Consider the following 25176-nt stretch of genomic DNA (forward strand, 5'->3'; position numbering starts at 1 on the left):
TCGGGGCAGGGGCGAGAAGCTCTCCGGGGAAGAAGCAGGGAGGAAGAGGGAGGAGGAGGAATAACGAAGCTACGGCCCCGGAAACCCACCCCTGCCCTGGGGTCCGGCGGGGAGGCAGGCGTGGGGGGAGCGGGGAGGCGGCGGGGGGAGAGGGCTGGGGGCTGCCCGCCTGGCGCGCGCCCGGGGCCCTGCGCCCCGCCGGCCGCGCGGCGCCGATCCGCCCCCGGTACCTCGCCGCTCCCCAGTCGCTCTCCGTTTCAAATGTACAGGTAGATCGGTTGGGACTGAGTCCACGGGGCGGCGGGGGGGCCGTTACTGCGACGCCTGCGACGTGGGGTTCTCTGACTTGCTCTCCTGGCTGGAGGGCGGTTTGCTGTTCCAGGGGCTGTTGGCCCCCAGCGCCGGCGAGTTGTTGAAGCTGTCCTCGTCGTCGATGCCGTTGGCGGCGTCAAACTGCGTGTTCTCCAGCCGGGTGATGAGCCGCTCGTCCTCGTCCCCAAACTCCCCCCCCATCAGCGTGGGCTCGCCTACCACCATCACATCCTGAAAGGGGAGACGGTCCCGAAACATAATCGAGGTGGGGGGAGCCCGGGCCGCCAGACCCCCCCACACACACACTGGGGCTGTGGCCCCTTTCTCAAGCCACAGGGCCACCTCCTCATCTCCATCGCAGGGCCCGAGGCTCGGGCGCCGCGTGGGGCAGACATGAGCTCACCCCCTTGCAGGGGAGCAAAGCAGCCCAGGGAAGGCAGCTGGAACACCCCCTCCTTCTCCCCGTCACCCAGAGAGAGCCAGGAGGGCTTGGACAGGCAGTCCCTGGGGGTCCCCCCTTAGCCACTCCCGGGGGCCGGGGCAGGGAGCCCTCCCCTCCACCCCGGGGGAGGAAGAGAGAATGGAAACGGGATGCTTACAGGTACCTGACTGGACAGGGCAAAGGTGCTGGCCGGGCTCTTCTTCTTGCTGTTGCTGTTGTTGGTGTTTCCCCCGCCGGAGCTCATGGTGCTGCCCCCCGACATCTTCCTTTTCCGGCGCTTGCTAGGCTGCTGCCGCGCTGGCTCCGCTGGTGGAGGAAGGAGACGTGGTTGGTCCCGAGGAGAAGGAGACGGTGCCCCCCAGCCCCTTCTCTGCAAGGACCACATCCCCCCTGGGGCCGCATCGCCACCCTCCTCCCCTCTGCAGCTTCACTGTCCCCCCAGCACAGGGGACAGGAGAGGGTGCAGGGAAGATTCCCGTCCCTGCTTTGCTTTCCACCAGCAGCCGGCAGCCCCTGGGCAGGGAGCACTGGCTGCCTGCAGCCTGCTCTGCCCCAGCGGAAGGCAGGCCAGCAGAGAAGGAAGCCGGCTGCCTGACGCGCTGTCCCCAGCCTCACAAGATGAGGCCAGAGATGGGCTCTGGGGCTGGAGAAGCCTGCACCGAGGGCAGGGCCCGAGCAGGCAGCCCCAGAGACCCGCGGGCAGCGCAGCAGGCAGCATGAGACTCACCAGGGGGAGCGACCATCCGCTGCCACTTCTGGAAGAGGCAAGTCTTGAGGCAGTCCCGGGGACTGAGGCTGTAGGTCTTGTGCCGTGACATGAGCTCCTGCATTGGTTCTAGGATTACACAGAGCTGCAGGGAGCAGACACGGGGTTAGATCACAATGCTCCAGGCCCCAGCAAAAGCCCCTCTGTCAGGCAGCCGGCTGTGCTGCACTGACCCACGCCACACCGGGAGCCTGTGGGCTCCGGCAGACCCGCTGCCCCACGGCTCTCTGCAGCCTGTCTGCAAGATCACTCTTGCAGAGCCTGCCCCGCTGCCTCCCTGCACCCCAGGGCAGCCAGGCGTCGGGCAGCTGAGAGCACAAAATGTGGCCACCCTAGGCCCTCCCCGAAAGCAGAGCTGCATCCCCCCCTCTTCCCACATGCTTACTCGGAGGTAGTTGAGTGTGGAGTTTGAGAGCCCACAGCGGGTGATGTTCTTGGATAACTGGTCCAGCATCTGGGGGTCCTGTGCCTAGGAGCAAGAGGGACAGATGGCTCAGCTGCATCCGGGCTGGGGATGGCCCCCCCGTGCCCCAGCCTGCGATGGGGGGTCAGGGTTGAGGTCCCCCCAGCCTGCGCAGCAGGGAGAGGAGCTCAGCAGCCCTGTGCCACTCGTGCCCCGGGGGAGCTCCCGGAGCAGTACTCACATGCATGGCAAGGATGCTGCGGGGGATCAGCTCTCGATGCTGGCGGATGCTGAAATGCCATGTCTTTATCCTCATCATGTCGTCGAACATGAACTCCAGGTAGAGCCGCCCCTCCACACACACCTGGGCAGGGCGCAGAGTCAGGCACAGGCTGCCCCCACTTCCCCCAGCCCAGATCCCCTGGGAACCCACTGCTGCACGCTGGGACACCCTCCCGGTGGCTCGCCCTGCCTGCCGTGGGACTCGGCACAAGCCAAACCCGTGAGCCCATGATGGCCCCGTGGGACCGCAGCCACCGCGCGTTGGATCAAGGCACGAGGGGCAGGAGAAGCCGCGGGCGCAGCCAGTACCTGGGTGAACATGGGCTTGCCGTGCTGGGTGACCATGGTGCACTGGTCACAGTCCAGCGAGACGAAGTTGTTGTGGAAGGACTCCTTGGGGTGCTTGAGCACGTAGTAGAGCTCTGTGGCCCCCCCTTCAAAGATGCTGCGGAAGTAACGGGGAATCAAGGTCCGTCCGATCGCTGGAGCGGGAGAAGGAGGAAGATAATGTCAGTAAACCTGGCTCACCCAGACAGGCCTTGGGGCTGCACGGGGAGAGGGTTCCCCAGTTCCAGCTGGCTGGAGGCAGCTGAACTGCGACGCCCTCCCCGCACGGCACAACCGCTGCACCTCCTGCCAGAGAAGCAATGCCCTGGGGAAGGAGGGCTCAAGCTGCTACTCACTGTATCTCTTTGGTCCATCCTCCAAGCAGAAAGTGATTGTTAACATGGCATCGTCCTCAAAGAACTCCGTGGTGAAGGCATCCCACCACAGATTGTCACATTCCTGGGGATGGCAGAGAGATGCCAGGTTATGGGGAGGGGAGACATACAGACAGACAGCCGCTGGCTGCCAGGCACAGCAGCCACGTGCTCAGCCTGCGGAGGGCTGTGCTCCTGGCTGTGCACTCGGAGACGGGGATGATGAACCCTGTCCCACTGCCGAGCGAGGGACAAGGCGCTCGGGGACCTGCACAGCAGGACAGGACCCTGCTGCCAAGGGGATCCTCCCAGAGCCAAGGCAGCTCATGAGGGCAGGCATCGCAGAAGACCCCACCCCCAAAACACACACCTGGGAGCATCTCCCCATCCCTGGCCACCCCTCGTTCCCCCAGCTCCCCACCTCTGTCCAGTTCTGCAGCCGCTTGTTGAGCTCAAATATCCTGTAGTCAGTCTGGTTCCCATATGGCGTGTGCCTCCTGCCCAGAGAGCAGAGCAAGCAGTCAGAGGGGGAGGCAGCCACGGGGTGGGGAGGGGTCCCGAGCCCACAGCAGGGGATGCACAGCCCCTCCAGGGCTGGGCAGAGTCTGAGCAACCCCCCCGCAAACCCCTGCGGCCAGCAGCGTGCCAGCTCTGCTGAGGCATCCCCGCTGCAGGCACGAGCTCCCCTCCCAGCGGGATCCCAGCCAGACCCCCACACTTACCCGATTCCAGGCTCCAGGTATGTCGGTGGGTACATGGGAGTAGGTCTGGGAGGGGGGCAAAGAAACACAGGCAGGTCAGTGCTGGTGAGGATCTCCCCCCCTGCCCACTGCAGCTCCCCGTTCCCTGCCTACAGCAGCAGGCGGTCAGGCTCGCTGGAGGCAAGACCCAGCGCATGGTGCGGGCTGCATGCACCCTGGCTGCCGACAGCCCCGTGGGGCAACCTGCACCCCTGAAACTGGGCTCTGCTCCTGCACCAGTGGCTGCTCCACCACCCCTGGGACCTGGTCTGTGGCTGTCCGGAGATGTGCCCAGCTCCTCTGTAGCTGGGGCTGGTGCCAGGCAGGACGGAGGTTGGAGAAGGGGCTGTTTCGGCAGGAGCTGGGAGCACTCCCTGTCCTGGGTCATCCCAGGGGCTTGGCCTGGCAAGGGGCTTGTCCCCAGAGAGCTCAGGCACCTGGGGGCTCCCTTCATCCCAAATATCGCCCCTTCTCCACCCAGTCCCACCCGCGCCTGCTCCGATCCCCTCCCCGTGCAATAACTCAACTCCATGTGCCGCAGTCTCCGTATGCTGCTGGTGAGCATGACAGAGAGACCCCGGGGTGCAGACTGCAGAGCACCCCCAACCTTGCAGACCCCCCCGTCCCTGGGCCCCAGCTCACCCCACATCTCGATCCAGCATGGTGCCCGGGTGGAAGGGGGGGAAGGCGTTGCCGTTTGGGGGCTCCTTTGGCGAGTACAGCTTGAACGACTTAGAGGAGCAGCCTGGAGGGAGAGAGGGGACGTGGGTCAGCCGGGGGCACCCCGCGAGGAGAGACACCCTGCTGTGAGGAGGAGGAGGAGGAAGGATGCAGGACAAGCCAAGCCCCCGTCAGCACAGCCCTGTCCCTCTTCTGTTCTCCCTTGAAGCCAGCCCAGCCCCTTCACCCCACACACAGCACCAGGCCTTCCCCACGCAGGATGGAACCCATAGGGTCAGGGCTGAGCTCCCAGGATCAGCAGCTGGAGGGGGCTGGCCCCATCCCAGGGATTTCCCACTGGTGCCCAGAGTTTGTCAGTTCGTAGCTGGCCGGGCTCCGGGGACGGTGCCCGAGGGGCACAGTGCAGCTGGTGAGCGGGGGGGCAGGGCTGGCTGGGCCCTATCCTCCCCCTAGCCTTCCTCCCGCCCCGCTCCTAATCCCACCGACCCGACCCAGGAATCACAAGGGATCTTTTTGCTGACCTTTCTATCGCCATGGTGACGGGTGAATAATCGCCCAGAGGGACGGATGGCGGGTCCCCAGGCAGCCACCATCTGCTGCTCGGGCAGGCCAGCAGCCACCCGGCTCCAGGTGGACGGAGAGATCCCACACACCAGCCCCAACCCGACCACCCCAATGCCTCGCTGCCCCCCACAGCACCGGGGCAAAGGACGAGGAGCCCACAGAGGGCCACGGGGGGCGACGGGGTGTGCAACGGGGCGTGCAACGTGTGCAAGCCAGCACCCATCCCTGAAAGCAACCTGGGACCACCCCCAGCCTGCCAGTGGGGGACAGGGATGCCCGCTGGATCCAGCCACGCCGGCACGGCCATCCACGCTCCCAAGGGGCAGCCGGGGGCTCCCACGCTCGCTGGCCCCCTCCTGCCAGCGGGGCAGGTTCCCAGAAGCGGTGGCTGCCAGCCCCCCTCCTCGATCCCCGCGGGAGCCCCGGCACACCCTGCGGCTGGCAGGACCCGGCACGCTGCGCCCGGGTGCTGCCGAGGCACGCGGCTCCCCGCCGGCGGGCAGCCGGGCTGACCTGGATGGGGCGCAGCGGCGGGCGGGCTGCCAGGCAGCTCCGGCTCCACCGGCTCAGCCGGCCCCGCCGCGCACGGGCACGTCTCCCCCCGCCGTGCCGCAGGCGGGGGCCCTGAAGCCGGCCACGCCGGGCTGCCGGCCGCAGCCGGGGCCGAGGTGGGATCCCCGTCAGCCGCCCACTCGCACGCAGCCCTGGGCCGGGCACTTCCCAACGCCCATGAGTTGCCAGGATTGCCGCCTGGTGCTGCAGAGAGCGAGCCCAGCCATGGAGGAAAGCGTCCGGGAGGCTCCGGGCACGCTGCTGCCCGTCTGGGCACTGCCGCACAGCCAGGCTGCAGGGAAGGGCACAGGGACAGGAGCAGCCACTCAGCTGTGATGGATCAGGAGGGGAGCAAAAAGCATTAGGGTTAAGGAAAGTGGTGCCACCGGCACTGGGACCCAAGATGTCCAGCTCGTTGCGACCTGTTAGCCGACACAGGAGCCTGAACGACCAGGGCATCACCATCACCCCTGCTTTGCCGCTTGGGACCCCAAGCCCGCAGTTGCAGGGATTGCACATGCAGCTGAGCAAGCGAGGGCTGGTCAAAACCAGAGGGATTCACCTCCCGGCATTAAATCCAACTTGCAACAGGAGAAATCTGCATTTCAGTCCTTAATTCTTGTTTTCATGGGGCCCTGATGCCTTTTCACCGTGTTTCCCCGTGGCAGCCAAACCCAGCCTCTCCCCAGCACCCACCAGGACGCACCAGTCCCACGGGGCTGGAGCCAGCCCGGCCGCTCTGCCGGGGGCTCGCCGCTCCCGCTCCTGCCCGCCTGCAGCAAGGATAAGTGGGGCACGGCACAATTTCTCATACAGCTGCTAACATCGTCTCCTTGCTCTTACCTAACGTTTTCATAGATAAAATTTTTTTAATAGAGAGCTCGGTGCTGGTGCAAGGGAATTTTTGCTTTCTGCTTTAATCCCTCTCAACTTGTGCCTAATGGAAATTATAATTCAACCGGAATTGCACTAGAAACACAGCGTTTCCATTTCCTCCACGCTGCTGTTCAACGACACGACGTCAAAGTGTGCTTGATGCATAGGAAACTTCCCAAAAGCACTTCTGTTGAAAACAAACCGATTCATTAGGCAGACACAGCAGAGGCTGGAGACACGGAGCTAAACTGCTTGTTTCTGGTCACCATGTCCTCAGGGGAGCGGGGGGGAAATCGGACCCAGCAGGTCTCATCCTCCAACGCTTTTTATTCACCGATGAGATGGGAGGAAAAAGCCCCCAAGGTTTCTTGCTGTCCTTGGCCCCCATCTTCCTTCTTGGGGTGCAGGAAGGTCTCCTGGGGCGGCGAGACCAGGGGGACACATCACTCTCCACCCATTCTGCTTCTCGTGCTCTTCCCTAGCCCCCTGCTCCTGGAGGTGGGACAGCAGAGGAGCCGGCCTGCCGCTCCGACCCAAGCATCCATTTCTATCCTGGGCCTTCCCAGGCAGGTTAATACGGACACGACCTGCTTTTGAGGGTTCACTGAGTGACCTATCTCAGGATCTAGAGGAGTGGAGAGGAGCCTGTTATGCGACCTCAGCAACACCAGCATCCTGACCAAGTATTATTTTTAATGTGGCATAAAATATGTTACTGGATTCAGTGGTTTTAAGTAACGCTAACAATAGCCTTAGGATTTGATACAGGCTGTCCGAATTCTACATTCACTGTGGACACACTACACGCATTACACAAAATAATGCAACTACTTTACAGCAGCATCAACACCAACTTTTACCCACACAAGGGTCATGCCGCCCGGTCCAGGAGATCCCTCCATCACCGCCTCTCCCCTTCGCGCTGCCCCAGCTCCCTGCAAGCCCCATCCCACTGGGCGCAGTGACCCAGACCTGCAGGATGCGGCCCTTCCCGAGCCAAGCCCAGCACCTGGCCCCAGCTGATGGCTCCCCATGCCCCTGCTCTGCCTCCTGCTTTGAGCACGGAGGATCCAGGCAGGATCCACGCGGGCTCGGTGCAAGCAGGGATGCCGCTTGGCAGCTGGGCATGCGATGCCCCTGCAGACCCTGAGCCGATGGGAGAGGCTTCCCATGGCCATCCCCGGGCGCTCGCACAGCACCACAAAAACACGTGCACAGTCGGCGAGGGAAAAAATCAGGCTGACACTGCAGCTGGCGAGCTACCGGCCCGGGCAGGTCTGGGCAAACGGCGGGTGCCGGCGGCCAGGTGGGCGGCCCCACAGCTCCTCCTCGGCGGGGAGGCGTGGGAGAAGGGAACCCCGTGGAGGGATGCCCCGGCTCAGCATCCTCTGCCGAAGCCAGGTCCCCGGCCGTGGGCAGGACAGAGCTGGCCGGCGCCGCACGGAGCTGCCACGAGAGCTCAGGCAAGGAAGCAGCTCCAGGCAGGCGGGCACCCGGGAAAGGGAAGGTGGGTGCTCTGCCAGTGACTCACGTACAGCCCGGCACTGCCCAACCCTCCGCCTGCCTTCTCTGCTTTCCCTGCCTGCTAGCTGCCAGCCCCGCAGGGAAAGCTCTTCTGGTGCGCTGCCCAGTGGGTTTGCTGGAGCAGGAACAGTTAAAACCCTAACCAAGCCCCCAGAGCTGGGGAATGTCAGGTTTCCCAAGGAGCCAAGAACACAGCTGGCTCATGGAGCCAGCACAGCCAGGAGACAGCAGAGCACCGTGAGCTGAGACCAGCACCGACCGGGGAGCTGCCTGCCAGGGCAGGGGACACACAGAGCCTTCCTTGGTGTCTGGGAGGGAGAAAAGCCCCTGCCTGCTCTCCTCTCTTGCCAGCAAAGAGCAAAGAACTGCTGAGGACAAAGGCAGAGCAGCGCCGGCGTCTCGCTCCCACACCTGCAGCCACCGGCAGAAATCAGCGCTCCCTGTCCCAGAGAGGAGCCATCCCCGGCCGGGCAGCCAGCGTGCTTTCTGTGCAAGCAGCAAAGCTCAGCCACAAGGCAGGGACTCCAGCGACTGAAAAAAAAAGATAAAAATAAATGAAGAAACAGGGCTTGAAAGAGGCCGCAGGGTTACAGCTCAGCCAGGGAGCATCCTGCTCCTCCCAGCAGCCCAGCGGCGAAGAAGAAGAGGGGCTAGCCTTCACGTAAAGGCTGTCGCTGCTTCCCGGCATGCACTGTGCCTGCTGCTTCCTGCCTGTCTAACGAGGCTTTAAAGTGTAAATAGCGGCATTGTTTCGCAGGGCTGCCTCGCAGCGGTGTGGAAGCCGTGATAGCAGCAGGAAATGCATCTTCCCAGCCCAGCCCCGCTGGCAGGGCTGCCAGGAGGGTGCTATCCAGGAGGGTTCTATCTGGAGCCGGGTGCAGGGCAGCGTCTCCAATAATTCACGTGGCTTTGCCCGGTGATGGTGCCTGGTGTGGGGGAAGCTGGCAGGGCTGGGGGAGCAAACACAGAGAAGTATCAAGAGCAACTGGGACAGGCAGAAGCACACGAAGCAGTCCCCACAAACCTGCCTTCACCTTCTCTTTCTCCTCTTCTTTGGAGCAGAGAGGGTGGAGCGAGGCCAGTTGCAAGCCCTGATGCTATTAAACTGAGAGGAACCCAGGCAGCACACACCAAGGCATGGCCCGAGACATACTCAGCGACAATCTCAACTTGCAGCATCCCCATTTGCTTTGAAAATGCAGAACTGACCCAGGCAAAGCTCCCGGGAGGCCAGGCTGCCCAGGGAAGAGGAGACGCCGCTCCTGGAGGAGACGCTGGGACGAATGCCACGGACCCAGCCGCATCCAGAGACTGAACCCGGCTGGCACGCCACCCGGCCCTGACCGGCACGGAGGCGAAACGCGAAGCACCGCCAGCCCTCCTGCACGCAGGGATTGCCCTCTCGCTTTTCTCAAGCCACCCATCTGAGCCGGCCACGGAGCTTATCTTGACCACGAGCTGCCTCCCTGCCCACACCGCGTGGCCGTGCACGGTGACCCCTGCGCACAAGGCAGCGGGGAGGGACGCGTGCCCCAGCTCCAGGTCGCATCTTGCAACATTAGCGCAAAAGCCCCCCACTGCAGCACACGAAACACCCTGGACCAGAGGATGCTCCTCCCTCCCGACTGGCTTGCAAACTCAGGGGGACAGCCGAGAAGTAATAATTAGCTGCAGCTAATTACTACAAAGTGACAAGCTTGATGCAGACTGCGAGGCGGCGCTATCCGAAAAGGACCGGGCAAGCAGAGCCTGGGCTGGGACGTGGATTTGTGGGTCGAGGCTCAGAGCAGTCCTGCAGCCCCAGCTCTGCTGGAGCCCCGGGTCTCCCGGGAAGGCATCCTGCGGAGCTGGGTACTCAGCGGGGTCCCCGGGGGACCTCGCTGCCCTGCGGTAACCCTAGGGACAGCAGAACTCACCCCTTTCCCGTTTTGGCCCTCAGATGATTCAGACACGTGGACGGGGATTTCTCTGGGAGGGAAAACAGGAGAAGAGCACGCCCTGCCAATTGCAAAACAGCCTGAAAATTGAATCACGTCCAAGGCTGCAAGCCCCAGACGCAATCCCACAGATAACCCAGTTTCAGCTCCACTACTATCAACTTACCACGAGGCAGTCATTTCCTGCGACTCTCGGGGAAATATCCCACTGTCCCTAATTACTCCTTTGGGCTCGCCATCTCAAAGATGATCCGTAATCAGATGCTGCCAGTTTCAGCCCCAGGAACACACCTTTCGCATTTTTGGCCGCTCTCCCTCTCACCCGGACCCCTCCACCCAGGGCCCTGCCACGCTGTGGGGCTCCTGCAGCAGCCGGGCTCCCGCCCCTCCCGCAGCATGCGCTGGGGCATCGGCAAACAAACAAACGACGGGGTACGGGAACTACGGGGCTGGAACCCCGTGAAAAAATGTCAGCATCCCGTGAAAAAAAGCCTCCCGACAAACTAGGATTTTCATCTTCGAAGGATTTTAGGCGCTGCGGCAGCAAGGAAAAATTCGCAGCCAACCGTGGCGATGGCCCTGCAGAGCCTGCAGCCAGCATCTCTGCTCCCGCTCCCGCTCCCGGCTCCGTGCCCGCCACGCGCGTGGCGGAGCAAAACCACACGGCTCTGCACAGCGTTGTGGGGCTGCTGCTCGGGGCAGCCCTCCGCAGGGACAGGATCTGCCCAGGAGGGCTGGAGCTGAAGCCGCGGGGCAGGGGAGCGGCGGCGAGAGGCTGAGGGGGATCCCCGGGCTGATCCCCCCGACCCGCAGGACCCCCAAGCGCCACCGCCTCGGAGCGCGGGAGGCTGTCAGCCCCCACGTGGCGCATGGAGATTCGCGATCCCGGGATGCAACGCTCCACCTCGCTCCCCGCCGCTGCCAACGGCGCCGAGTGCTGCACGCTGGGACGCGTAGTCTCCGGAGACGGCAGCCCCGCCGCCGACAGCCGCCTCGCTCCATGTTGCGTCCTAGGTGGAGCCCCGCAGCCCTGGCAGCTGGCCAGCCGCCTGCTCCAGGTGGGGGGAAAAAAAAGCTGGATAACTCCCGCTGCGAGGATGCGGCGGGAGCCGGCGCCTTCCACCTGGCCGCAGCGGGGCGGCGCGTGCCTGGGGCGCTGGGGCGCAGCGCTTGCCCCGAGGGCTGGACCACTCGCCGTCTACTCCGGCGGGACGCCCGCAGAGGGGAGGGATGGTGCAAGCATGGTGGGAACCTGCTCGCTGCAGCTTGCAAAGTACCTCCGTCACTTCTTCGAGCTGTCAGGGCAAGCCTCTGCTCTCTCCCCCCCGCCCCGGCTCAGGCTGAACTTCTCTCTCTTTAGGACTCGGTTTAAGAGGCGACGCGGGAGCGGCTGAGCAAAGGATGGGGTGGGCCGCCGGGAGGGCTGGGGACAGAACAGACGCTTGCGGTTGCTGGACCTGCGCCGTGCCGCTGTGCTGGCAGCATGCACTGTCGCTGGCGTCAGGGCTTTGGACAACCAGCGCAGGATGGGGCCAAAACCCCAGGGAGCGAAGGGACAGGGTACGGCCGAGCACACCTGCCTGGTGCTCCCGAGGCACGAGCTCCCAGCCCCAGCAACACAGCGCTGTAGAAACCATCTCCACCATCGCAGCGCGGCCCCGGGGAAACCCTCTCAGCCGGGCATCCCTGGCCGCAACACCAGTCTGCCCAAAACAACAGCTCTTTGGTGGGGCAGCAAACCTCAGCGTGGCAAGCATTGCAACCCACGAACATGTGTGCACGCGGCGCAAACAAGAGCAGGAGCACCCCGTGCCCGGGTTGCTCGGAGGACGGGAGGTTTGCAAGGGAGAGGGCCAGGAGAAGCACCATGGCTGCTCTGCCACCATGCAGGACCTGGGGTTCATGTTTTTTACGCAGACCTCAAGTTCATGCCGGCGCAGAGCTGCAAGCGTGCAGAAGGCTGGCACGCTGGCAGAGACCACTCGGGGACAAGCGCTGCTGCCGCCCTGCCACGGGACAGGGAAGGGCCCTGGGGCTGGGCCAGTCCCCCTCGCCTCTGCTCCCACATCTCGAGGGGCTGGGGAGGCTGGGGGCTGCCAGCTCTCACCGCCCTCCAAAAGAAGCTGAAAGAGGCTCCACGTCCCCAGCCCAGGGCACCTTTGCTCACAAGTGATCTTGTGCGGCTTTCCGCTGGCCTCTTCCTATTTTACACAGGCTGTGACCTGCTGCGGGCGAGCGGAAAAGTCCCCACCAAATGACGGCGAGAACCCTGTATCACCAAACCCTCTGGGCCCAGCCTGTCCACCCTTAGATCACAACTTTTCTTTCCCTTTTTGAAGCAACACAGCTTGCGTGTTCTGCTCGGCACTTCCCTCCACACTCCTTAAGATGTGCTCAGATCGCAGACCTGGGATTTCTACAAAACGAGGAGGACAGAGACCACGTTCAGTTCTCCTTCAGTGAAAACCACAATTCTCCCACAACGAGAATGCTCCAAAACCTGAGGCTTTAGAGAAGGAATAGGGAGAGCCAAATTTGCCCGTACTTACAACAGAAGCGGTAAGAGCCAATACCTGACCAGTGCTGGAGGAGTCGCTGCAAAACTGCCAAGACAAGGAGCTATCGAAAGCACGGGGAGAACAAACCGGGGAGACCCTGGGAAGGGCTGTTTGCTCCCACGTCTGCCTGACCCGCCGGGCACCCCCGAGCCAGCTCACACCCTCCTGGTGAGAAGGAAGCAGCCAGGGGTTTGCGACGCAGGATGGGTGCACCGCTCCCTGCCCCAGAAGGCGATTCCCTGCAGGACCCCACAGCGTCCAAGCCCTTTGCTCACATCTCACCCAGGGACCGGCCGCCACCTCTCATTTGGGCTCCCGCTGCAGCACCAGCCTTGGGAGAAGCCGGCAGCTGCAGCAAGGGGGTCTGGAGCTGCCCAGGCCGAGGAAGGCCCGGTGGCACGGGGGCTGGCTCCCGGCAGCGCTGCCCTGGAGTGCTTATCTTATCACCCATCCCGGGTGGGTGGGCTGGCAGGGACCGCTGGAGGAGAGAGCCCGGCCAGCCACCCGAGCTCAGGGCAGCCCGCCACAGCACGCTCTCCCAGCGCGGGGGGCTTCAGGTGAACACCCCCCTGGATAAGACACCCCTCCCCAGCCCCGGCACGCATGCCGATTCCTGCGCTGGAGCTGCAGCACCGAGTTTTCCCCGGCCCCGAGGATGCTGCACCCACCCCCAGCCCGGCCCCCCGCTCCAGCTGCCCTGGGCTTTGTCTGCGGGGAGGATGAGCCCCCTGCGCCCGCGGCCCCCCGTGCCCGGACCCCCCGGCGGACCAGCTCCTGCCAGAAGGTGCGTGCCCCCGCCGCGTTTGCACCCCTTGGACCTTTTATTCCCTTGGAGGCACCCGTGGGAGGCTGGCGGGACCCTCTGAGCCGCGGGCAAGGATGAAGTTGCAGCGGGCAGGGAGGGGAGGCGGGCGTGCAGCCCCCGGCACCGGGCACCGGCCCCACGGCCCCCGTGACAGCGCGCGCGGGGGAACCGGGAGGGCGCGGGGCAGCTGTCAGGGGGCTCGGGCAGGGGAAGGAGCCGGGGGAAGAACAAAGGGAGCTGCGGGCTGGGATGGAGCAGGGCACGGCGGGGCATGGGGGCTGCCGGCAGCACCCCGCGGGGCTGGGGGCGCCTCTCCCAAAGCCGGCACCTGGGGGACGGAGAGGGGAGCTGCGGGGACAGGCAGGGAGGGGGGCGGACAGGCAGGGGAGCCGGGGACGGAGGCGGCGGGGAGGCGGCAAGCCAGGGATGCAGGGGGAGAGGAGGGGGCCGGGGAGGGATGGAGGGGGCAGCCGGGGAGGGAGAGGGGAGCCGGGGCCAGCGCCGGAGCCGCAGCGGGGGGAGAAGGGGCGGCGGGCAGGGGGCTGCGGCGGGGCGGTGCGGCCGCGCACAACTTCGCAGGCGCGGGGGCGGCGCGGGCGGGACCCCGGCCCTCCCCTCCGAGCGGGGCCGCCACCGGGGCGGCGGGGGGTGGGGGGGGAGGCCGGGACCGGGAAACTTGCGCGGCGGGGGGCGGGAGGCGCGGGGGGGCGGGGTGACTCACGGCGGCGGGCGGGGTGCGGGGTCCGGCGGCGGGCGGGGTGCGGGGTCCGGCGGCGGCGCGGGCGGCGGGCGGGCGCGGGCCGCCGCGGGGGCGGGGCGGGGCGGGCGGGGCGCGGGGCGGGGCGGGGGCGCTTCCTTTGTCTGCGCCGCGGCCGGGACCACAATGGCTGCGGCGGCGGCGGCGGCGGAGACCGCTCCCCCCGGCCCCCCCCGCCCGCCCCTCGCTGCCCCGGGAAGGGGGGCGGGGGAGCGGGTGCCCGGGGGGCGATGGCCAAAAGGGGCTCCCCGGAGAGCTGCACCCCCCCCCAGCGCTGCCCGGGATGCAGGAACTCGGCACCGGCCGGCGAAGGGCTTCCTCCCCACTGCGAAAGTTTCAATAAAAATATACTTTTTCCCTACTTTGGTTTGGGGTTTCTTTGAAGTTTTCCAGGATTTTTCTTTCTGAAACTTGTTTCCCTTCCCCCCCAGCTTCTGACAAGAGCAAAAAAAAAAAAAATAAAACCCACCAAACCAACCTTTTCGTTTGGGAGGGCGTATTAAAAATAAAGTGTGTTGGTTTGCAACTGCCAGCAGACCCAAAAGGTCTCCTTTGCTTGACAAAACTCCAACCTCTTCCAATTAGGCGTTTGTACAAAAATTACCATTTCTGCAAAAAATTTCCATTACAAAAAACCCCATTTTTTCCACTGCTCCCTCACCCACACCTGCCCCGTGCAAACTCCTGCTCCCTGCCCCGGCAAATCAGACCGGCACAGACCTGCGCTCCCAACCCAGCCAGCGATCCCGTGGGCAGCAGGGACACGAGCCAGGACCCCGGAGCCCAGCCCGGATCCCCCCTCAGCCCAGCCCGGGTTCCCCCGCACCAAGCCCCAAGAGCCCCCGGCTCCGTGTCCCAGAGCCGGGCTCGGCACGGGGGCTGTCGCGGGCACTCATGCGCGCACGTGTTGGTGCATCTCGCCCTGCGCACGCGGGCTTGCCTGCACGCTCGCGGGCCAGCATGCGCTTGCACATCTCCCCAAATGCCTCCCGGCACACCCCCAGCCAGGTGTGCGCCCACGCCCGGGGCACGCACGCCTTCCCACACCCCCTCGCTCGCACGGCCGGGCCTGCGCCTCGTCCCCTCCCCAAAACAGCAGCCGTGGGTAATGCAGGCGCAACCGGCCAAGCACGCTCGTCCCCCTGACAGTGCCCGCGTGGCGGGCGCAAAACCTCAGCCATGAGGTTTTGGGGGTGTCCTCACCTCCGTGCCCGTGCACCCTCAAAGCCCTGCGCCTGAGGACTGGGGGCAGCCCCCTGCTCCCTAACCCGGCATGCTGCCGGCTGGGACCAGCACCCAAGAGGGACAGGCAGGAGCGGCTCTGCAGCATCCCCCCGTGCCCCTCGGCCGAGCGAGGCTCCATCCCCACGCTGGTCCCCATCATGCCATCGTGCCTAATTTCCCCTTCCCCTTGCAGGCTAACCGGCAGTAAGCACCGCTTTCCAGGGTCATGTGGATAAACAGAACAAAACTCTTTGTAAAACCCAGATAAACAGAGAGAAAAACTCACTGTAAACCCCAAAACCTTGGTGAAACCCCGCTCTGCGAAAGGCACGCGCAGCTGGAGGTACCCACGCTGCCGGTGCCGTGGCAGCCGGGCACGGGGGATGCTGCGAGTGCCCCGACACGCTGCCCCATCGCTGCCCGTCCGCCTGCCAGCCCGCGATGGCACAGCCCGCCTCGTCAAGACAGACCATTAAATACAGCCCGCCCACACCCCGTTCCCACGCCAGGGCTCAAGGATGCACGAGGCACAGCCAGCCACCAGCGGTCAACACCACGCCGTTACTGCAAAAGACTGCAAAAAGGGGCGTCTTGCCCCCGTACCAGTGACTCCCAGCACCGGTGCCATGGCCAGGGGGATCAGAGAGGAGCCCCCACCGGTCCCCGGGCTCCACAGCCCGGTGCATCCACGGCAAGCATGCCCCAAGCAATTTATCCCGGGGCTCAGCAGCCCTCCGGGACTGCTCACGTGTCCCTGCTCGGCTCTGACGACAGCGCTGGACTGGTCCACGTGGCTGCAGCAGCCCCAGCTGTTTATGGTTATAGCCGAGTTAATAATTAAATAGATGCTGGATGGAGAGCAGAAGGGCTGGGATGCAGCTGGGAAGCGTGTGTGGCGGCGGTGGGGGGAGCCCCTTCCTCACGATGTGCTCGCGCCCGCAGCGCGGGGGGAGCGGGGGGCAATTCCAGCTCCCCGGGTGTTCGCGATGGGGCACCGCGTCCTGCCGATCCCAGCCTCCACTCTCCCCCTAGTAAGGGTCCTACGTCTGCCCGGGCTGCCCAAAGCCCAGACCTGCTCTGACACCCAGTGCAGGTCTCGGCCAGGGAACCAGGAGCAGCTCGGGAGCGGGAGTGAGCACGGGGATGCATCCCTGACAGGCAGATGGGAAGAGCCCGCTGGGGACCATGGCAGTCGGGGGATGCCTGGGTCTCTGATCCCCGCGGCCGGGGCTCGGTGTGCCCGCAGAGCGCGTGTGAGGGCTCCCAGGCAAGCAGGGCAGCGGAGGCAGGGCATGCTCGTGCTGACACCCGGCCGGGGCCCCAGCAGGCGCAGGCGTAGAGCAGGGATGCAGACGCATGCTTACATAAAAAATAATAATAATAAAAATCTGCTAGCTCTGCAAATGGCACAGCCTGCACAGGGGGACAGACTGGCCTGGCACTTCCAAGCCTCCTGGGCTTGCCCAAATAGCGGCGAGACCAGGGCACCTTCGCATGCACGCATGCACAGCCTGCAGCAGTGCAGCACGGCATGCACCCCAGAGTCCCCCTTTCAGGAAGACCACAGCCATCCCCCCCAAACCCTACCACCTTTCAAACAGGAATATGCTTTCCTTCCCTGTTTCTCAAGGAGGGGCTTCTCTGCCCCCTAAAGTAATGCACACCCAGATCAAGGTAGGGTAGGATGGGCCCCTTTTTTTGGCTGGAGAAGGCATGGCTCCATCTCTCCCTGGGAGAGTGTTGAGGGAGACTGGAAACTCAAGGGTGAGTCATGCCGGGCAGGCAGCAGATCCTGGGGGCTCCCGGGATTAACCCTTCAAAACCAGAACCACTTCCAGACACCCAGAGGCAGAAGGGAAGCCCAGGGGCTGGGGGACAACCTGGCTGCCAGGGCAGGGTGGGAAATTACGGGGTCACATCCTAAGCATCCCACAGGTGACGGAGAAGATCTGAGTACGCGAGCGCTGGACGAGCAGCAACCAAGTGCATGCATCTGTGCCCGCCTGCTCCAAGACAAGAGGAGGTGGAGAAAGATTACAGCGGGGTGCAGAACCCCAAAGTACATGGGGTCCATAGGGGGTGTCCGCCCTCACGTCACGCCTTGCTCCGGCACAGCGGGTCAGCTGCTGCGCTGCCCGGCTGGCCTCAGGCTCCAAGGGGAAGGCGCAGTCTGCAGGCAGACTTTGGCAGGTCCTGCTGGCAAGGGGTTTCCCCGTGGCACCAGCACCAGAGAAATGCCCCGCAGTGTTCCCGTGCTGTCCTTGAGACATGGCAACGCGTGTCCTGCAAGAGCTCGGCCACCTGCAGCAGCGAGCCCCAGCCCCTCCGGCAGCAGCCCAGGGCCAGCCTGCCAGAGCCGCCGAGTTTTACAGCTCCGGAGGCTCCAGGTGGATTCTCTCATGTTACAAGAATGGTTCATTTTACAGCCCCTTTCCTGGCCTGGGGCTGGTCCCCACCGCCCCGCCGGGCCTGGGATCCCACAGCGGGGAGGGGTGACATGCAGCGTGGCTGCAAAGCCCCAGCGTCCTGCGCCTGCCCGCTGTCCCTCGACAAGACCTGCACTCCCGCAAGGAGCAGGCACTGCTGCTTAAAAGGGAAACCGAGGCACAGCCCCCCTTCTGACGGCCCTTGACACCCAGCCCCGGAGCTCCAGCTGGGAGAGCACACTGGTCCCTGGCCTGCTGCTCCTCCTCCTCCACCCCCACCTCCCAAACTGCAGCAGGACCCCCGGCATCCCCAGAGATCTGCACGGCTGGGAGCTGCCGCCCATCAAACCCCCACCCCCCGGGGATAAGCACGGGGCTGACATCCCCCTGGGTACCCACACGTCACCGTGCCCTCCCGTCTTGGAAGCCCTCCAGGAGAAGGCAGGGGACATCTCCCGGGACCGTGGCCGCACGTGGTTGACTCAAAGCAGGTAAGTCTCTGCCGGCAGAGCCCACCCCCCCTGCACGGTGCTGCCGAGCGCTCCGGAGCAGCTCTCCGAATATAGCAGCATCAAATAGCTCCATCAATAATGCATCACTTCTGCTTCCTCTCGCTGCCGTGTTTTCGTTGCTAACATGCATGTCCTTCCTGTTAGCGGCCGCCTCCTCCCCGCCAGCTAGGCCAAGCAGGGACACGGCCACTGCGGGATGGGGACGGCCGCTTCCCCGGCTCCGGGTCCAGCACCTGCCGGGAGCTGAGATCCAGCCCCATCCACCCGGCTCGGGGGCAGCCCGGGGTTCGCAGGGGACCTCGCCACCAGTCCGAGCCTCCTGCCACGCACGCGCTGGCAGCAGGCAGGGCGCCTCGGCACGCTGTGGCTGCCCAGAGGATTTGGCAGGGGCCGCCAAGCTGGGAGGAGCGTGACAGCATCTCCCCAGCCTCAGTAGGGAAATGACCCTCCGCAAGGATTTTTGGCAGCCTGGTACCACCCGTGCCCAGGCGGCACCCCCACTCCTGACCCCAGGCACCGCTGCCCCACGCCGGGCTCCTCCAGCAGCTCCGTGCCGCCGCACCAGTGCTACCATCCCCGGCGGGGAGAGCGCTCCGGCTGCCTTGCTCCTGCCTGCCCCTGCCCGCAGCTGCCCCAGGCTCACCCCGGGCCCGTCGGTGCAGGCAGGTCGGGGCGCCCGGGCCTGCCCCGTGCCCGGTGGAGCTGCGTGCCTGCGACGCGGCGTGCTGCTGGGGTGGGCAAGAGCTCGCACCCACCGCCCTGCAGGGGAGGGGAGGGCAGCTGCCTGCAGCGGGCAGGGGCAGCCCCCACCCTCGAGGGGAGCCCCCAGGGCTGTGCACGACCCTGGCCGGAAGAGGACTCATGTGGCAGAGCAGAGGTTGGCGCAACCAGCTGCTGCGGTGGGGGGGAGCACGGGACCTGCCCCCGCTGCGGGGGGCTGCCACCCCGCCAGCCCTCGGCCATCTCCATCCGCGGCACAGCCGGCGTCCCAGCCTGGCTCAGGCGGCAGCTCCACCTGGGCTGCGCTGTGGAAACCTGGCTGCGCTCCCAGCACAGCCCCTCGGCGCGTAGGAGGGGGGCTGGGGCTGCTGCTCCTGCAGAAAGCAGGGGGGCCCCCCCCAGCTCCTGCCTGCCACCCCCCACACTGCAGGGGGACCTCCAGGACCTGCCTAGGGGTCCCGCAAAGTCGCGGGCAGAGTGAGACCCTGCAAAGGGGGGGGGGGGGAAGCTACACCCCACAGGGGCCCCCGGAAAAAGGAGCCTCAGAGGGGTGCGGGCAGGGCGTTATCTGCCGCCCCGTGGGCAGGGTGGGGTCAGGGCCAGGCAGGGGCTGGCGCCTGCGACAGGGGAGATTACACCCTGGTCTAACGTTCGCCCCGATCAGCGACCTGCCTGGAGGGAAGGAGCAAACGGCGACGGGGGGCTGGTCTGACAGCTCGGGGCGGGGGGGTCCCATCCCTCCTGGCACCCCTGCCTGAGGGAGACACCCCACGCTGGTGCACGGCCCACGCTCCCGCACCTCTGTGAGCACGCTGCAGCAAACCTCCCCAAAAAACCATCCTGCTGCGGCCACTCCATCCCCGTCCAGCAGAGCCCCCGGGACAGGAGCTGGGGGTCCCGGGCAGACGTCCGCCATCATCCCCGCTCCAGGTGGGGCCCAGCAGCCCCCTGGCAGCCCCGCCGGCTCCCCAGCACCCTCTCCCCGGCACCGGCAGGAAACCACAGCCCCAGCCTGCAGGCAGGCCGATAACAGTCACCCAGCCCCATCCTGCCTGCACCCCCCACCGCCCCGGCGAGGGGGCACCCAGCCCAGCCGCCCCGACGCCCGCTGCTCCCCGGGCACGAGGCAAAGACGGGGTGCACCCACGCCACGCGCAGCGGCAGCCCCGCAGCACCCGCATCAGCCCGCAGGGAGCCGGGGGCTCTCGCAGGCGGTGCAGCGCGCCCCAGGACGCGCCGGCAGCCGGCACGCATGGGCACGCGCGCTCCCGGCGCGCTGCGCGGCCCCGCGCCTCGTGTGTACAAGCAACACGGATGTGGCTGGGGAATCCCACGGCAGAGGCGGGAGGAGAGGGCGGCAGGAATCGAGTGAGCTGAACACGCATGGGACGGGCAGGGGATGCCTGGGCTGCTGCTGCTCCTGCCCGGCCCAGGGGCATGTAGCCACCCGGCTAGCGTGCACCATTAGCCACAAGCACTCCCGGCTTGCAGGGACGCATCCCTGCCCCGGGGGGTTCCATCCTGCTGGCCGGCACCCACCCGCTCCCCAAGGGAGCAGCCTTCTCAGCAGCTTTGTGTTGAGCAGACAACGCCATTTCTGGAGTAAACTCAGAGCCTGGCACGGACACCCAGCGCTGAGCCCCTGGTACAGCCCTAACCCATCCACGTTTCTCTGGGCGAAGCTGAGGCAGCAGCAGGGTGAGCTCGCACCGGCCCCACGGAGCACTGTGATGGGGCTGCGACGTGTCCAGCCTCGTGCCAGTGCCCAAAACCCCAAGGAACCACCTCGCCAAGCACTGGATAGCTGCGGCCCCATCCTGCCTTCGCCGGAGCGGGCAGGGCGTGGGCAGGCGACCTGGCACATGTGGCATCTACCGGGCAGGCGCTTCGCTGCACAGAGGGGGACGGGGCGAACGGCGTCTTCCATCCGAGCACTGCCAGCAACGAGAGCCTGGGCGAGAGCGTGCGGCCATGCAGGACAAGGCCTTGGGACCCCCGCTGCTCCCTCCTCCCAGCCTGTCCAGCTGCACCCCAAGGCGCCAGGCAGTCCCGGGGGTGTTTTGGAGCCAGAGCCCACGCGCGTCGGCTGCGCGACCCCCCCCCCGCCGCAGCGCTCGGCCCGCTCCCCGCACGCCGCCGTCCCTCTCCCAGCGCATCTGTCGCAGCAGGCACGTGGCACAGCTCGGCCTCGTGACGGCGGGGCCAGCTCGGCGGAAGGGAGGGAGATGGCAACGGACCGTCCCCCGGCCGGGCACGTCCATCCCGCGACCCGCAGCGCATGGGTCGGGAAGTTCTCCCTGCTGCCGGACGGATGCACAGGCAGGCTCCCTGTGAGGCGTCCCAGGGAAGGTGCTGACCTCGGGAACGTCGCTTTCCCTCCATGAAGCCGGAGCCAGAGCCAGCCCCGCAGGGAGGGAGCACAGTTCCGCTCCCCTCCTCCCCCTCTCTGCACCGACACCATCACTACAGGGGGAAAAACAATGATAGTAATAAAAATAATTAAAAAAGAAAGCACGGAGCATGCTGGGAGAGTGGTGCCCCAGGGGTCAGGACCCGCTGAGGTCTGGATGCCAAGACCTGCCCGGAGGGAAGGGCCGAGCCTGGCGGCCAGGCTGCCAGCCCGGCTCCGAGCGGCCCTGGGGAAGGCAGCGCCAGCAGCGGGTGGCTGCCGCCCCGGCCTCTGCCGCCTGCACTGCGAGCCTGGCACGCTCTCCCTGCTCACGTCTCCATTTCTGGGCCGGGGGCCGAAGCTCCGCTGACCCCAGCAGCTCCCAGCCATCCTCGGGCACAAGGGCTGCAGCAGGTTCCCAGCTGAGCCGTCCCCCCATGCCCCAAAGCTCTTGCAGAGGGGGGCAAGGAGCAGGGAAACATCCCCGGGGGGGTGCAGGAGGAGCTGCAGCAGGGCAGGATGTGCCCCCGGGGATGGCAGGGAGCACGTCACCCCCCGCCCCGGGAGGGCACGATTTCGAAGGGGGGTGGCCGAGACCCCCCCGGCAGCAGCTCCCAGGCAGGAAACTCCTCCAAGTTAACGCAGCTCCGAAGAGCAGCCTGGGCAGAGCGGCTCATTAAATGTTTCTGGCTGGCGGGAGGCCAGCGGCAGAGCTTGTTTTTTCTATATTCCGATAAACAGTCCGGGGAGGGGAAGGGGGGAGGGGGGCGCAGGCTCTGGATGTGCCACCCAGCCCCGGCGGGGGAGCGGGGGGAGCGGCGGGGGGCACAGGCGCGTGTGCACGCACGTTGCACGCACCCTCGTGTCCTCCCGCCGCGGGGGAGCGGGCAGCGGCGGCGACGCGCGAAGCCACCCGCAGCGATGCTCCCAGCCGCGGGGCGACCCCACGGCCCCCCACCACCGCACCGAGGGAGGACCCCCCCCCCCCCCACCCACCCACACACCCCCCCCGCTTTGCGCCCACCAACATGGCGATGACATTCCCCGTGGCACGGGGCCAGCTCCCAGGGGGACGTGCCGGGGCCCCGCCGTTAGCCACCGCTCCGCTCTGCCTTCGCCCCCGCCAAGGCGGGACCCCCGCCAAGGCCGGGGCGGGGTGTCGGGGAGGGGGGTCGAGCCCCTGGGTGCGGGGGTGCCTGCCGGGGCGGGTGCTGTGGCTGCTCGGCCTGGCTCGCAGGGAGGTTCACGTGACTTTCTGCTTGAGGAAGCAGCGCTCTGGCAGCTTCCAGTGGGAGATGGAGGAGGAGGATGGGGGAAGGGGCCGCCTGCCTTCATGGAAACACGGCGGAGAGGCGCAGGCAGCGCAGGGGCGGGGGGCCGCCACGCAGGGGCACCCCCCTTCCCCGCCCCGCGGGACCCAGCTGCCGCCCCCTCGGCGGAGGCGGCCCTGGGGGCTGCACCGGGACCCTGCCATTGCAACGCCCCGCTGCCCCCCGCAGCCCCCCAGCGTGGGGGTCCCGGCCCAGGGGAAGGCTCCCTCGGGGCCGCGGGGGCACCGGAAAGCCGTCGCGGGAGCTGGGCCGAAGAGCGTCCCCGCTGTCCCCCCGCAGGGACCCCAAGCGCCGGCTGCCCGGGGAAACGGCAGAACCCCGTCCCCAGGGCCCCCAGGCACCCCTGGGCAGGGCCCCCCCCTTCTGCCACCGGGACCTGGTGCTGGAGCAGGCTCCGGCGGCCCGCCGGGACCCCTGCCCTGCCTCGCTCCCGGCACGGCGACGTCCTGCACACGGCAGCGGGCTGGGCCAGCTGCCCCAAACCTGCCCCAGATGCCAGGCATCCGAGCGAGCATCCCTGCGGGAACACCCTGACGGGCGCCGAGACCTCACCAACCCGTCACACCCCCCCAGGGTACCCCAGCAGCCCTGTCCGCCCACGGGGAAGGAAGGAGCCCCGCAGCAGGCACCCCGCAATGGTCACGGGGTGGGGGCACCCAGCACCCACCGGCAGCACGGCCAAGCCCCTGCAGGGACCCTGTGCCCCACACCCACGTGGGGAGCAGGAGCACCCCGCAGAGCTATTGCCCAGGCCGTGGGGGCTGTTTCGGGGTCACCCCTCATAGCACCACCCGCACGCCTGCCCAACGACCCTGCGACACCCTGCCTGCCGGGTCCCAGTCCCGGGGCTGGCACCCGCACCCGTGCCGTGGGGCACCAGCCCCACGTGCAGACCTCAGCATCCACGCCACGGGGACCCCAACTCCACCGCCGGACCCCAGCACCTGTGCCGTGGGGACCCGGGCCCTACAGCTGGACCGGAGCAGCCGTACCACGGGGACCCCATCCCCATGGCTGGACGCAACGGCCACGCCGCAACGCCAGGACCCCAGTCCCCACACCTTGCCGGCCCCTGCTCCGCAGCTGGACCCCAGCACTGACACCGCGGAGACCCCAGCCCCCGGCCAAACCACGGTACGCACGCTGAGGAGCCCCCAGCCCCGCAGCCAGCTGCCAGCAGCCGTGCCCCGGGGACCCGGCCCCATAGCCAGACCCCAGCACGGATGCCATGGAGACCCCAGCCCCATAGTCGGCTCCCAGCAGCCACGCCACGGGGACCCCGGCACCACGGCTAGACCCAGCACCCGCGCAATGGGTCCCAGCCCCGTGGCCAGCCCCCAGCACCGACGCCGTGGGGACCCAGCCCCACAGCCGGACACCAGCATCAATGCAGTGGGGATCCCAGCCCCGCAACCAGACCCCTGTCCCCACGCTTCGGGGGCCCAGCCCCGCAACCAGACCCCAATGACAACGCCGCGGGGGGCTCAGTCCCGTAGCCAGACCCCAGCGCCGACACCAGTGGGGCCCCCCGTCCCATCACCGGACCCCAGCCCCGACGCCGTGGGGACCCCAGCCCCACGGGCAGCCCCCGGCCCCCCGCCCCGGCCCCCCCGCCGCCGCGGCACTCACCAGGGCATGCACAGCCCACTGACATCTTCACATGCCTGGCCCGGCCGGGGGTCGCTGCGCGCTGCCCGGGCCGCGGGGGTCTCGCATGGGCGGCGCGCCGCGGGCTCCGGCGCGGCGGGCGGCGGGCAGCCCCGCGCGGCCGCGGGCACGGGCGCGGGCACGGCCAGGGGCGGGCGGGCGCGCCGCGGACCGGCGGCGGCGGGGGCGGGCGGGGCGGAGGCGGCGGCGGCGGCGGAGCGGGAGCGGGGGCGGCTGCGCCGGCGGCGGCGGCGGCGGGCGGGCGGGCGCGCCTCTGCGCGTGCGCGGGACGCCCCCCCCCCCCCCGCCCCGCCGCGGGCGCGTGCGTGCTGCGTGCGTGCGTGCGCGCCCCCCCGCCCGCCGCCGCGCACGCGCGCGCGGCCCCCCCGCCCCCTTCCATTTCCCCCCCCCCGCCCCGCCCCTCCTTCCCCCGCGTCAGCCCCAGGGCGGGTGGGCGCCGCCATGTCAGGCGCCGCCGCCCGCCCCCGGCCCGGGGCCCCGTCCTCCCGCCCCCGCCGCCGGGCCCTGCGTCCCGGGGGGGCCGTGAGGGGAGCGGCAGGCATAGGGCGCCTCAGCCCGGAGGGGCCGCCGGGCCTTGGCGCTTTCCCCCCGGGGCCTGCAGCCGTCGGAGGAGGGGACCCCACGGGGGAAGCGCTGCCCCCCCAAAACACCCGTGGGTGAGGGCTCTCAGGGCCGCGGGCTGTGTAGGCCCTGGGGGCTGGTCCTCCCCGGGGGGGCGGCGCGGGGCCGAGGCCCCCCTCCAGGCTCCCTCCGGCCCGGGGGAGCTCGGCGCCTCGCCCCAGGGCCCTGCGGGGGCCGCGGGCTGCAGCTCCCGTGGTGGGGCCGGCAGCCTCCCGGCCCCCGCTGCCCTTCCCCGGAGGCGAAGAGCCAGGGAGAAGGTGGAGGGGCGAGGGCACGGGCACCCTCACCCAGGGGAGCGGGTGAACCCACCCGTCCCAACCCGGAGCCCGACGGTGCGTGGCCGAGGCCCGGAGGCCAGGCCAGCCGGTGGCGATTGCCACCCGGG

General features: G+C 67.3%; 1 protein-coding gene across 2 annotated transcripts; it reads right to left on the minus strand.

Moving 5' to 3' along the window:
- Window positions 1-236: 236 nt before the first annotated feature.
- Window positions 237-24179, minus strand: LDB1 (LIM domain binding 1). Of its 2 annotated transcripts, none has more exons than XM_075717509.1 (11): window positions 24132-24179; window positions 4289-4391; window positions 3629-3673; window positions 3328-3403; window positions 2889-2991; window positions 2515-2687; window positions 2165-2287; window positions 1906-1989; window positions 1482-1605; window positions 918-1060; window positions 237-543 (listed from the first exon to the last, which is right to left on the minus strand). In XM_075717509.1, exons 1-11 carry the CDS (start codon window positions 24154-24156, stop codon window positions 313-315), a joined length of 1230 nt encoding a protein of 409 aa, XP_075573624.1. In that variant the 5' UTR covers window positions 24157-24179; the 3' UTR covers window positions 237-312. The 2 variants fall into 2 exon arrangements, with proteins under 2 accessions (XP_075573624.1, XP_075573623.1); XM_075717508.1 differs by having other exon boundaries at window positions 912-1060.
- Between the last annotated feature and the right edge of the window lie 997 nt (window positions 24180-25176).

Source organism: Pelecanus crispus, chromosome 10, assembly GCF_030463565.1.
Source record: "Pelecanus crispus isolate bPelCri1 chromosome 10, bPelCri1.pri, whole genome shotgun sequence".
Taxonomy (NCBI): Eukaryota; Metazoa; Chordata; class Aves; order Pelecaniformes; family Pelecanidae; genus Pelecanus; species Pelecanus crispus.